General features: G+C 37.8%; 1 protein-coding gene across 1 annotated transcript in view; it reads right to left on the bottom strand.

Annotated features, from left to right (window-relative positions):
- AK9 (adenylate kinase 9) overlaps positions 1-14,701 on the bottom strand; it is a 112,650-nt gene that overhangs the window by 51,676 nt on the left and 46,273 nt on the right. Inside the window, exons 14-16 of the mRNA XM_043890150.1 lie at positions 6,213-6,361; positions 3,570-3,726; positions 2,520-2,634 (exon numbers count right to left, since the gene is read on the bottom strand). Coding sequence (XP_043746085.1) covers positions 2,520-2,634; positions 3,570-3,726; positions 6,213-6,361 — 421 coding nt within the window. The remainder of the gene's footprint in view (positions 1-2,519; positions 2,635-3,569; positions 3,727-6,212; positions 6,362-14,701) is intronic.

The following is a 14,701-nucleotide window of genomic DNA, read 5'->3' as shown; positions in this document are numbered from 1 at the left end:
TAGATTTTAAGGCTTATAATGGTAAAAATAAAGAATAAATCATTTATAATATTCACTATACTTTTTACTTTACCACATAAACATTTAATTTACTCATATTGAGGTTAGTTAATTTTCAGAATTTTTTGTGTGTTTTGGGGATTTTTTTTTGGTAAGAAAAATTAAAATGTATTTTAAAAAACTCTGGCTATTAATTAGGAAACCTGGAAAAAGTAATAAAGGATTGTCTAACTCTAAGCTGGGAGAATTTGTATCATTTTCTCTCTGATTAAATGAGAAATGTTCACAACATAGAGTTAAGTGAAAAAAGGTATAATATAAAACTATGTATAATACAAATTTTTTCTTTAAAATGTATATAAATAAAGATTAAAAGACTAGAATAAAATGAATCAAACTGTTAATAGCAATTATCTATGGATGGTGGCATTCTGATAGTTTTTAAATTTTACTTCACATTTTTTGCACTTTAAATTTTTTTCTGTATGAATAAGTTGAAAATTTGCAAATTTTCTTTGTATTCAGAAAATTAATTTAGTTTCTTTCCAACAAAGTAATGATGAAATTTAAAGAGGTTTGGGATAAGGAATCTGTTTTTCATTAGGGTTGAAGAACTGGGAATTTAGCCCTCAGGTATTGGCATACTATTACACAAAGAAACATGTATAAGAATGTTGACTGCATCTTTAAAAACAGTATCGAAAAACTGTATCAAGCAGTCACCAACAGGGGACCAGTTAAGTGGAGTAGAGCCCATTCATGAGTAGGCCACTCTGGACAGTCTTCTTCAGACTGTTCTGTAGGTGGGTCATTCTCTCATACTCCGTGTTCTTTTGGTGTCCTTTTCCCCTTCCTTTGAAAATCTTTATACATATTCTCTTCAGATATATTACTACACCTCTCTTCCCAACAATGTGTATCTTGTTTTTATTTATTTTTGGCTGTACTGGGTCTTTGTTGCTGCACCTGGGCTCTTTTCTAGTTGCAGCAAGCAGGGGGCTACTCTCTAGTTGTGGTGTTTGAGCTTCACATTGAGGTGGCTTCTCTTGTTGCAGAGCATGGGCTTTAGGGTGTGTGGGCTTCAGTAGTTGCAGCTCACAGACTCTAGACTGTGGGTTCTATAGTTGTGGTACATGGACTTGGTTGCCCTGAGACATGTGGAATCTTCCCAGACCAGGGATTGAACCGGTGTCCCCTGAACTGGCAGGCAGATTCGTAACCACTGGACCACAAATCCTGTTTCTTGTTAATAGGAAGTATTGTCTCACTATATTCTAAACCCTGTGACCCTGTGATCCAGACTGAAGTCTTAGTGTAATTTTAGTTCTCTTGTTCATGACCCAGACCTTTGAGACTACTGAGCATTATTTCTGCACGCCTTCCCTACTTGGTAGTGTTGAATTGGCAATTCTTCTACTTATCCTAGTTAGGTAGGGCTCTTTTGTGATGCTTTCCTCATTCAAAACCTGGATACTATATGTTACTGCTGCTAATAATCTAAGATCTGACAAGGAGGAGGAAGAATTTTGCTGCCAGTTTCTAGCTACTTCCATATACTACTTGGGTAGATCAAAGACAAATGGTGATAAAAGAAATTATCTTGCATTTGACCAGCACATTTGGAAACTGATGCTGGAAAACATGTAGAATCAGCATGTCTGTAGATATTTGGCCAAAAATGTAATTCTAAATCCTATGAATTTTATCTCTTTTCCAACCAAGTTGCATTGCATCTCTGACCAATTTTTTTTAAGTATTTAATTAATTAATTTATTTATTTGGCTGCACCAAGTCTTAATGTGGCATGTGGGATCTAGTTACTCCACCAGGGATTGAGTTGACATCCTCCATATTGGGAGCTCAGAGTCTTAGCCACTGAACCATCAGGAAGTCCAAAGAATTAAGCATTTGACGTTGAACCTATCAGTTATAAATAACTAGTCTTGTTCTTTACCTTATGTAGAACTTAGTCAAGCTTTGAATTTTAGTTATATGACACAAGTGTATTTTCACTTTTTTATATTATTTCTTTGACTTGTGGATTCTAGTTAGTAAAATTAAGTCACAGATAAATACAGTAGAAAAAATATACTTTCTCTATGTTCATTTTTAAAAATATATTTATTTATTTGACTGCACTGGGTCTTAGTTGCAACATTCAAACTCTTAGTTGAGGCATATGGGATCTAGTTCCCTGACCAAGGATCAAACCCAGGCCCCCTACACTGGGAGCTCAAAGTTTTAGCCTCTGGACTACCAGGACATTTTTTTCACAAAGTCTTTTGAAAGTAAACATTTGCTTTAGAATGTCTGATTTGGGACTGTAAAAACATCCACAGCTATATACTTTAGAGATTCTGGCAATATTTGTGAAATTACTATTTTTCTTAGAATTAGAATTGGATCTTGTTAGTAGGCCTGTTTTGATGTTAAAGACATTTTATAAATATAAATTATAAGTATATTTTTAACAGTTGTAAGAGGTTAATTAATCTCATTTATTGTCCCAGGCAGATTACCTTGCTGCTTCTTCCTCTTTTCTTTCCTTTAGTAGTTCATCTAATAATCTTTCTAAAATCTTAGAGTCAATTTCTTGTTTATTCTTTAAATACAGTCTATTATATAAATATTTTCCTGAAATAGAGATAAAGAGTAGTATTAATTTTGAAGCTCTACCAAATATACTGAGATATATTTTGGAAATTAGAAATGAAAAATTATTTCTGTCTATATCCAAATATATTTTCCTTTAAGTATTTATCTAAATAGAGCCCAGATTTTTTGAGATCATCTTAAATCCTTTTAAAAAGGTATATATAAGTAACTATAAGTTACTATAGTACACTTATAGTACTTTTAGTTACTTATAGTTACTTTAACTGTACTTTTAACTATAGTAACTATAAGTACTTTTAGTACTTATAGAGGTACTATAAGTAACTAAAACATATAAAATAGTATAATATAGCCTCCCCTCTGGAAATTCTCTTTTCAAATATATTTCCTTAAGATGCAAAATAACAATATTTTTGGCTCCCTTGTCAAAGATTAGTTGACTATATATGTGTGAGTTTATCTCTGGGCTCTTTATTCAGTTTGACTGGTCTATGTCATTTTTTTCTGGTAATGCCGTAATTTTTTATTATTATAGCTTTACACACAGTGACAGAATAATTAAAATTTAGTTCTGCTATCTTTATGTACTTAGTATTTCCCATTTGAGGGGAAAAAGGATTAACAGATAGTTTTGCCCTCAGCCTTATATATTTTTTACTCAGAAGTTATAATGCTGACTGGGAAGAGGGTTGTTAAATCCTCAGCCCCAAGGAATAATGACAAGAGCCTGCTGGAGCAACCAGTGACCTAGCATACCATCCGTGGCCACCTACTCAGTGGTTGGATGTTTCCTTTTGTGTACCTCTAGGTCATGAAGGGACTGCTGGGGTGGTATTTGTTGTACCCAGGGAAGGTGGAGAGTGTTCCATTTTATATGTCATAAAAATATAAACTAAAAATATTATCCGCAGTAAAAATTTCACTCTGAATTGACATGATAAGTATTTACCAACCATTGTTTTCTATGTCTGATAAACAGATGACTAAATCGGGTAAAACTCCTTTGTCGACTAAGGCCATCCAGAGGTCTTTCATAAGAGGGAAGTTGTCCAGTATCCATCCTCCATATTTGGGGGCACCATAAAACCTGTTCTTGTTTTCTTCAACTACCTGTGAAAAATGACACTCTGAAATTACCATCATAGGTACCCAAGTCAAGGACGTTACCCTGATACATCACCTTCCTGGATGTTAACCAAATATCTTTTGAGTTCTTCTGACTTTCAGAAGAAAAAAAAAAGAGCCACTTAATTTTAAAAGAGAAACAATTCAAAAGCACTAAAGCTGTACATTAAGAACAAGAAGCAAAAGCCTCTGCTAAATAAATATAACAAAACATGCTTGCTATATCTTATTCAGTATTACAGAATCTAGGTCCTGATTCAGAAGGTCAAGGGCAGGGCCCATGAGTCTGTATTTCTAACATGGTCTCGGTGACAATGGTTCCTGGTCCACTCTTTGAGTCACCAGGTCCGTGCTCAGCCTGACTTTTTAAGTGACAATGCTCTTTACTTCCCTTTAGATTTTTAGCCTTTAATGTGAGAGCTGAGAGGTCCTGAGATGATTACTAACAGCTGTAGAAAGAAACTGGTTCAAAACAAATCTTGCAGGTGCTTTGTGAGTTCTGCTAAACTATCCCCCACCTGCCACCCAATTATAACAACTTCAATACAAATGTGGAGATTAGTGATGTGGATCTATGAATACACCAATTCTGAAGGTTTTAAACAAATCTGTATGAAATCAGGAAGTCATAGAATATTAGAAGTCAAGGGAAAGAAATCTTGAGAGGACCAGTGTAGCCCTTTGGCTTATGCAGATTTACCTGCTTTTTGAAATTTCCATGTGGATGAAGAGCATTTTGGGAAAAAAAAAAAAAGAATTTTAAACACTTTGAAAAGTTTCACATAAGAGAATTAGGAGGGAAAAGCTATAATGAAGTAGTATAAGTGAAATAAGTTAAAGAAAGACAAATACTATATGACCTCACTTATTGTGGAATCTAGAAAAACCAAATTCATAGAATCAGAGAAGAGATTGGTGGCTGACAGAGACAGAGGAAGAGGTGGGGGAAAATGGATGAAACGGTCAAAAGGTAGGGCTTCCCTGGTGGCTCAGCAGTAAAGAATTCACTGGCAAAGCAGGAGCCATAAGAGATGGGGGGTTTGATCCCTGGGTCAGGAAGATCCCCTGGAGGAGGGCATGGCAACCCACTCCAGTATTCTTGCCTAGAGAATCCCATGGACAGAGGAGCCTGGCGGGCTACAGTCCACAGGATCACAGAGTTGGACACTACTGAAGCAACTTAGCACGCACACATGCATGGTCAAAAGGTACAAACTTCCAGTTACAAGATAAATAAGTACTGAGGGTATAGTGTACAACAGTTAACATTACTGTATTGTATATTTGAAAGTTGCTAAGAGAGTAGATCTTGAAAGTTCTCACCACACGTACACACATATCTAGTTACCACTGAGCACATGGTAGTTAATTATGGGGTTCTATGTCACCTCCCCTACCTGACTTACAGCTCCTTAACAGGAAGAGTTTTGTTTAATTCATCTTCATATCCCCTGGCTCTAGCACAGCAGGTGTTCAGAATGTTTCTAAAGGAATAAATTGATGACAGAACAACTGAAAGAAATACAGAGGTTGAAAGATATCTCTGGGAAGCTCAGAGGGGAATAACAACTTGCCTTGGATATAGCCTGGGGCTCGAGGGTTTTACCCACTGTGTCATAATTTCAAATTATATCATTTTCAAATTACAGAGACATACAGAAGAAGTTTACTGAAAGACCCAAAGTGATTTGTTCTCTTTGACTTTTGCTCTGAATGCTTACACAAGGTCTCTGTACAAAACGGATCCATAGTCTTCATAAGTATTCTGATTTACTATGGGTAGGACATAGGACCTGAAGCTTTATTTTCCCCTTAGATTGGAAAATCAATGGTGTGTCCATCTATCTCTTCCATGAACACATGTTCAATATGGTTGGATGAAATTAGTTCGCTATAGAACAAAATTTGTGTTGGTTTACATATAATTAGCTCATAGATGAAAAGTCTACCTTCGATACTTGCTTAATATGCATTATCTTTTAACCAACTAAGCTGAATTAAAGATAATAAAAGTTAATGAAGAATAAACATTACAGCTATGAAATTATATTGTAAAACTGTTGATAAGGGTTTCCCTGATGGCTCAGTGGGTAAAGAATCCACCTGTAATGCAGGAGACACAAGAGACGTGGGTTCAATCCCTGGGTCAGGAAGATCCCCTGGAGAAGGAAATGGCAACCCACTCCAGTATTCTTGCATGGAAAACCCCATAGACAGAGGAGCCTGGTGGGCTATAGTTCAAAGGGTCGAAAAGAGTCAGACACGACTAAGCATGCAGATGCATTGATGAAAAATTTATAAGCAACTAGGGTACATTACATACAGTGTTACTGTAAAATGCACATGAATTAGAAGGCTATAGATTTCAACACTGTCATATGGGATTCAAAAATAATTGTACATATACCAGGTTAACATTTTCTCAGATACTGTTAAATCAGAGATAAAAATAAAGATTCTGGATTTCTTACCTCTTGGAGAACTTCATCTAAGATTTCAGCAATTTTTTCATGTGGCTGTTCAAAGTTCATATCCTTTGCCATTTTTACTGTCTCATTTATTATGGAAAGAACTTCTGGATGATCAGCAGTTACTTCTTCTATCTCATAGTCTGTCACATCTAAAGTAAAATAAATCAACAAATTAATGCCGTTAATAATTTTAGTAGACAATGTTATTTGCAATAGAACATGATCGTAAATACCTAACCCAAGGAAGCACTCTTGGTGTTACTGCTGAACATGCCAGAAAAAGGGAGAAATAGACTAGGGAGGAAATAAATCTGGAATCACAAAATAGTAAAACAGTGGCTTAAAGCCAGTGCATCAGAATGAAAGCATATGAGGCAAGAAAAAAACTCATGTCAGGCAGGAGTAAAAACTTAGAAAACCAGGGAGAAGAGGTAGGAACAAAAGGCTTCCAGGAGTCAAGTTAAAAGACAGCCAACTAAAGAATGAGTCAGAAAACAAAATAAATACTTTCAATTAATAATTGCATTTATTATTTATTTTTGGCTGTGCTGGATCTTTGTTGTTGTGTGGGCTTTTCTTTAGTTGGGGAAGAGTTCTAGTGGGGACTTTTCTCTAGTTTTGAAGACTTCTCTTGTTGTGGAGCATGGGTTCTAGGGCATGTGGGCTTCAGTAGTTGCAGCACGTGAGCTCATTAATTGCAGCTCCCGGGCTTTAGAGCATAGGTTCAATAGTTGCGGTGCACAGGCTTAGGAGCTCTGTGGCATGTGGGATCTTCCCAGACCAGAGATTGAACCCATGTCTCCTGCACTTGCAGACTGGTTTTTTACCACTGAGCCACCAGGGAAGCCCTAAATTATATGCATGAGACTACATGGGACAATAAAAGGGCAGGAGGTGGGCAAGAGGATGGGAGGCATACGTGGCATAGGCTGGTGTTTCAGGTGTTAGCCTTGATTCCTGCCTCACTGTGTGCTGAATGCTTTCTTACACAGCTGAGCTGGCTTATAGGCTGCACCGAAATACAAACATTTATCCAGGTGTCTAACAGGACATGAGGTTGGCAGCTCCACCAGACTCTTCTACCTCGGCCTTTCAGTAGTGCTTTCTGAGCTCCATCCACCAGGGTCTCCTGCCAGAGCCTAATTGATCCTCTCCCAGAAAAAATCCAGAAGGACTTTTGAGGAGTAGCTGCCTGCTGCCCTCCCTGTCACGAAGTGAGAAGTCTGTTCTCAGAGATACAGAAAACCAGCAATTCCTGGATAGTCAGAGGTAAGAACCCAAGATCTTCCCGTAGCCTGGGAAAGGGGACATGAGGAAGCAGAAATAGCCAGGCAAAAATACTAAATGTGCCAGAAGATACTACTTGCCTACACAATATGCAGTTCTCCTTTCCCTTAGTAATAGAATGTTGATTTTGTTAGGGTCAGAATGTGCCTAGCTATTTAAAAACATTTTATCTCCTAACTTCCCTTATATTGATAGTTTCACAGGTAGATAAAGTGCAAGAAGAATTTGGGGGGGGGGGGGGGTGAGTCTTGTTGTTTTCTCTTTAAAGAGAAATAACTCAGCAGTGGCCACAGGACTGGAAAAGGTCAGTTTTCATTCCAGTCCCAAAGAAAGGCAATGCCAAAGAATACTCAAACTACCGCACAATTGCACTCATCTCACACGCTAGTAAAGTAATGCTCAAAATTCTCCAAACCAGGCTTCAGCAACACGTGAACCATGAACTTCCAGATGTTCAAGTTGCTTTTAGAAAAGGCAGTGGAACAAGGGATCAAATTGCCAACATCCGCTGGATCATCGAAAAAGCAAGAGAATTCCAGAAAAACATCTATTTCTGCTTTACTGACTATGCAAAAGCCTTTGACTGTGTGGATCACAATAAACTGTGGAAAATTCTGAAAGAGATGGGAATACCAGACCACCTGACCTGCCTCTTGAGAAACCTGTATGCAGGTCAGGAAGCAACAGTTAGAACTGGACATGGAACAACAGACTGGTTCCAAATAGGAAAAGGAGTCCGCCAAGGCTATATACTGTCACCCTGCTTATTTAACTTATATGCATATGCAGAGTACATCATGAGAAACGCTGGGCTGAAAGAAGCACAAGCTGGAATCAAGATTGCCAGGAGAAATATCAATAACCTCAGATATGCAGATGACACCACCCTTATGGCAGAAAGTGAAGAAGAACTAAAGAGCCTCTTGATGAAAGTGAAAGAGGAGAGTGAAAAAGTTGGCTTAAAGCTCAACATTCAGAAAACTAGGATCATGGCATCTGATCCCATCACTTCATGGGAAATAGATGGGGAAACAGTGGAAACAGTGGCTGACTTTATTTTTCGGGGCTCCAAAATCACTGCAGATGATGACTGCAGCCATGAAATTAAAAGACACTTACTCCTTGGAAGGAAAGTTGTGACCAACCTAGACAGCATATTAAAAGCAGAGACATTACTTTGTCAACAAAGGTCCAACTAGTCAAGGCTATGGTTTTTCCAGTGGTCATGTATGGATGTGAGAGTTGGACTATAAAGAAAGCTGAGCGCCGAAGAATTGATGCTTTTGAACTGTGGTGTTGGCGAAGACTCTTGAGAGTCCCTTGGACTGCAATGAGATCCAACCAGTCAATCCTAAAGGAGATTAGTCTTGGGTGTTCATTGGAAGGATGGATGTTGAAGCTCAAACTCCAATATTCTGGCCACCTGATACGAAGAGCTGACTCATTTGAAAAGACCCTGATGCTGGGAGGGATTGGGGGCAGGAAGAGATGGGGACGACAGAGGATGAGACGGTTGGATGGCATCACTGACTCAATGGACATGGGTTTGGGTGGACTCCGGGAGTTGGTGATAGACAAGGAGGCCTGGCGTGCTGCAGTTCATGGGATCACAAAGAGTCGGACATGACCAAGCGACTGAACTGAACTGAACTGACTGAACTCAGCTGGATGGAGTGCTATTTTTTTGTCTCTTGCCTTTTCCCTCTTCTTGCCCACTGATGTAATAACTGGCATACTAGCAGCCATCTTGTGAATTATAATGGCAGCCACTTGCCAGGAATGACAGAACAGAAAGACAGATATCCTATCTTTCCAATATTCTTGTTCATGAAAACAGTATATCACATATTCTTCTATCTGTGTTCCTGCATGTCCAACTGTTCATATTATAGTAGTCTTTAAGACAGAGTAAAGGTTTCTCTGATAGCTCAGTTGGTAAAGAATCCACCCGCAAGCAGAAGACCCCAGTTTTATTCCTGGGTTGGGAAGATCCCCTGGAGAAAGGATAGGCTACCCACTCCAGTATTCTTGGGCTTCCCTTGTGGCTCAGCTGGTAAAGAATCTGCCTGCAATGCGGGAGACCTGGGTTTGACCCCTGGGTTGGGAAGATCCCCTGGAGAAGGGAAGGGCTACCCACTCCAGTATCCTGGCCTAGAGAATTCCATGGACTGTATAGTCAGTCCATGGGGCAGGGGTGGGGAAAGAGTTGGACATGACTGAGTGACTTTCACTTAAGATAGAGTAAGTGAATATTAATAAGATTTTTAAATAAAAAAGTACATGGTTATCCTTCAAAATTCTGAAGGAACTATTTGTGATTTTTACCACAGTCTAAGAAAACCAAATCACCCTAGTAATAATTTACCTTTTTTGGAATCCTTCTTTCGATCTCGACTAGAGTCTTGCTGACTTCTTTGAAGTGTAAACATTTCATTTATTTCTTTTTCACCTGAAAATAAAACTCTATTAAACACATAAAGAACAGTACTTAAACTGTAGGTGATTCCTAAGGAAGATTGTGGTATGGGCCCAAGGACCCAGGACTCAATGCTCCTAATTTCTTAAAAAATTAAAACAACAACCATAATAATCAAATAGGTAGACCTATTTATCAGCAGTAGAAAATCAGATAACAAAACCAGGAGTAATTTCAGTTTCATACGATGCCAGTGGCTGTAAATTGGAAAAAAAAATAAAATTTTCCCTTCCTGATGTCACTAACAGACTCCCTGGCTCCAAAAGGTAAAAGCTGTGCTTATCTCAGACACATGGGGGAGAGAGGTTGTCTTTTACCATGGCACACCGGCAGTGCTGGCAATCCTCTGGCAGTGAGTAGAGGTACTGATGATGTTTCTACATTGGACGGCTTCCCCTAAAGAGGGAACAGATAGTATGGGGGGGGGGGGCTTCTCTGTGTACGTATCGATGCTGGGAACTTTCCAGGAGCAGAGATGGGGTTCCCAGATGCCACTTGGCAAAAATTTTAATGTCCAGGTCCTTCTGTGAAGTGTGTGGGTGTGGGTGTGTGTGAGCATATGCAGGCTGGGAAATGAGGATGCCATATATGCTTCTGCCAGTGCCCAGTTCAATTCTTACTCAGCTTGAAATAAACACAAGGCAAAGACACATCTGTCTGAATCAGGAGGAGGAACCAAATAAAAAAGATCAGCCCTACATTATATAACACAATAAACTGTAGATGGAATTGAAAGCTAAATACAAAAAGGCAGCGCCAACTTTAAAAAAAGTATACATGAAATCTCTGGTTGAGAGGAAGACTTTTAAGCCGGAAAGTAAATGGAAGAAATTAACAAATGAAAGTAATTATTTGACTATGAAAATGTGAAAAACTCTGCTACCTTAAAGTCAGCAAGGCGACTTAAAAGACAAACCACTCAATTTGGAAAAAAATATGAAAAATAAGTGACTGATACAGAACATTTATACTAAAACCATATAATTGATACAACAATTTAGAAAAATGGGCAAAAGACAAAAATGGTCACCTCAGAAAAGAAGAAATATAAATAGCTAACACAGTATTACAACACTAAACTTCAGAAATAATCAAATAAAAATTAAAATAATATTTAAGAAGAGAAAATATTGAGGAAACTAGGACATGTAGTTTGCATATTCCTGATGGGAACATAAATTGAAACTTTATGCAAAGCAATTTGACTCTCTATTTCTTCTTACTCATTAAACTAGTAACTCCATTTGTGTCAACATTCAGGCAAAACTTTATGTAAAAAATTCAATGGAAAAAAATTCATTGAATTTTTTGTAGTAGCAAAAATATAAGTTTTCAAATGTAATGAACTAGTTAAAACTAATACCTCTAAGTAAAGAAATGATGCAATAATTTTACACTTGATCTTAGCCAAAAGGCCAAGAAGCAATATATGCAATAATTTTAAATGATGGTTAAATTATTTTCTAATGAAATTATACAATTAAATGTAACACAAATAAAAAATAAAAGTAGTTTACTTTGTATGCTCTTGATTATGGTAAAATATAAATTGAAAAGTCTTAGAAGAGTGTAAAGTGAAAGTGTTAGGAAGTCATGTCTGACTCTTTGTGACCCCATGGACAATTAGCCTGTTAGGCTCCTCTGTCCATGAAATTCTCTAGTCAAGAATACTGGAGTGGTAAATAACACTAAATGATAAACATTTCACAGCTACAACTCTGGATTTATGATGCTCTGATTCCAATCCGTTAAAGGAAGCAGAGAGCTTTTAAGAAAGAATTTATTATTGTACAATAATGATTGTATCATGTTTGGAAAGATACAAAAAATTTTAGAGAGCATTCCAACAGTATTAGACTTGTGTTCTGTTTTCTTCTTCATTCTAGTAGATTTATTTCTGTTCTACAGTTGGTCAGTTTAAATCTGTAAGAGGAAAACTTAACTCTTTTACTCCTAAAGTTTCCAATTTGAGGATGAGGGGAGAATACGTTTAAGCTTCAATATAAACATGATAACATATGAAATAAATGGAAATAAAATCCACAAGCATGGCATTAGCAGCTCATTTTGTTACCATCTTTATCATCTGACTTCATTTTGGCTTCTCCACTGTCTTCTACAGAGCTTTCTCTTTGGGATTCAAAAGCGAACACTGCAGTGAAAGAATAATACACTCTGTCAGCTAATCTTGTTTATACTAGGAAAGATCTGGCTAGTAACATTAGCAACATTTTCTTTACCATCTTCAAGTGACAACTGCAATTCTTCTGCACTTCTATATCCATCCGTTGGGATTTCCCTTTCCCTCCTTTCAGATTCTTCTTGAAGGTCTTTTGAAATTGACTGAGCTGTAAGATAGTAATTGACTGTGTTAGCAAAGGGTAGCTGGGGGGGCAGGTAGACAACCTTGAGCATGTGAGTTCTAACTGAGTCAATGCGACTTTTGCGAATCATTTGCTTTCCCTGTCTCAGTTTGAATCATTTGATCTTCCTGTCTCAATTTTTACTGGGCAAAAAGAGGATCATTCAACTAAAAACACAGTTGCAACATCAAATGAGATGATGGGTGTCAACAAGGAACATAGAAAAGGCTTGGCACGCTGGAAGGCTGCTCCAAGTTAGCTGCCATCTTTTGTATTATTATATTATATAACTTTCTATGTTAAAAAGCCTCAATATTCTCCACTGACAAAATTTCTTAAAAAAATATGTTGGAGTAAAATCCCTGGCAAAAAAAAAGTCCAATTTTTTAAATTTTAAGAAGGGTTAACCTTATTGTCTGGGGGCTTTCCTGGTGACTCAGATGGTAAAAAATCTGCCTGCAATGCAGGAGACCTGGGTTGGGAAGGTCTCCTGGAGAAGGGAATGGCAACCCACTCCAGTATTCTTGCCTGGAGACTCCCACGGACAGAGGAGTTCGGTGGTCTACAGTGCATGGGGTCACAAAGAGTCAGACGCGACTAAGTGACTAACACTAACCTTATTGTCAGATTTGGAATAATTACTGAATTTGAAAAAGAAAAGAGATTTTGGTTTGCAGCATATAAGAGATATCATCTATTTCTATATTCTGGTGAGAAAAGACAATTTGTGGAAAGCTGTAAAATCTGTGATATCATGCCACAATTTGATGTGAAAGGAATCACGATAGACTCTGAAAAACATTATAGATCACTGTTCATCTTTAAGGAGCCTTGACTTCCTCTCTCCATCCAGGTTTCAATTAAATGTTCTTCCCTCTTCAGAGAGGTCTTTCCTGATCATCCTGACACCCCAGTGTCCATAACCCAATTACCACCTGCCCCATTACTGTGTTACATATGTTTTGGTTTATTTTTACCCTGTACTGGTTAAGGGCTTCTCAGGTGCCTCAATGTTTAAGAATCCACCTGCCAATGCAGGACATGTGGATTCAATTCCTGTGTCGGGAAGATCCCCTGGAGGAAGAAATGGCAATCCACTCCAGTATTCTTGCCTGGAAAATTCCATGGACAGGGGAGCCTGTCAGGCTACAATCCATGGGGTTGCAAAGAGTCAGACAGGACTGGGCATACACACCCTCTATTAACATGTAACTACCTCAAGGACAGGAGCTTCAAGTGTCTTGTTCACCTCTGTAGCTCAATGTTTAGAATAATACCTAACACAAGAAGGTGCTCAAGTGTTTGTTGAAAGAATCATTCATTTTTGAATGAATTCATTTTTAATTTAAAAATTATTCATTTTTAATGAATTTTGAATTCATTTCAAAATATTCAATTTTGAATTCAAAAATTCATTTTTGAATCAATTATTGGTTTTTATTATTCAAAATTGAATGACAAGCCATCTTAGAAGTTTGGGTCAATATTTCCAGGTTGTCCAAGAGTATTTTTTAATTTTGGTCTTAATTCTGAAGATAATACGATAAACAGATAAATTCATTCTTTATTATCTGTGCTCAATCGCTCAGTTGTTTCTGACTCTTTGTGACCCTATGGACTGTAGCCCACCAGTTTCCTCTGTCCATGGGATTACTCAGACAAGAATACTGGAGTTTGTTGCCATTTCCTATCCCAGGGGATCTTCCAAACGCAGGGACTGAACCTTTGTCTGCTGTGTTTCCTGCATTCCTGGCGGATTCTTTACCACTGATCCATGATCATTTGGATGGCATGTTATTTCAGTGCTGGTCTTTTTGTGGTTGTTTTTTGTAATCTCCCAGGCATCAGGTTGGACTTTCTTACTTAAATATAGGTTAATGAGAAAGAAGAGAGGCAGATTTATTAGGCAAAACCTGTGTTCTTTCCTAGCAAAAGCTCAATATTGCCATGCAAGAAGAAGTAATTTCCTTTATCTTTAAATAGTTTTAAGCATAGGAAATGATGGGAAGCTTTCCAGTGTATGTAAAAAGTTAGTGAAATCCTGATAGCAGATTCTGACAAATAGAGGATGTTCATGTCTTAGCTATGCCACCATCTGGATGAATTTCAGGAAGCCAGTTAACCTCTTGTGCTTCTGTCTCCTCATCGAGGACTTTTCCATTTATAACATTTTGTATCTGAAAATAATATTCCCCAAATAAAAACACTGAATTACAGTCAAGGCTGACACAGAGGCCTAGAACCACAGCAGCAGCAGCAACACCACAAACTCCATGAGTCAGACAAATTGTTGTTGTCATCGCCACTGGTGTAAACGAAGGTGTAAATTCTGCCCAGGAAGCAGATCCATAAAAGAAAAGAAA

Source organism: Cervus elaphus, chromosome 28 (genome assembly GCF_910594005.1).
Source record: "Cervus elaphus chromosome 28, mCerEla1.1, whole genome shotgun sequence".
Lineage (NCBI taxonomy): Eukaryota > Metazoa > Chordata > Mammalia > Artiodactyla > Cervidae > Cervus > Cervus elaphus.
This window is presented reverse-complemented; position numbering and strand designations above follow the sequence as displayed.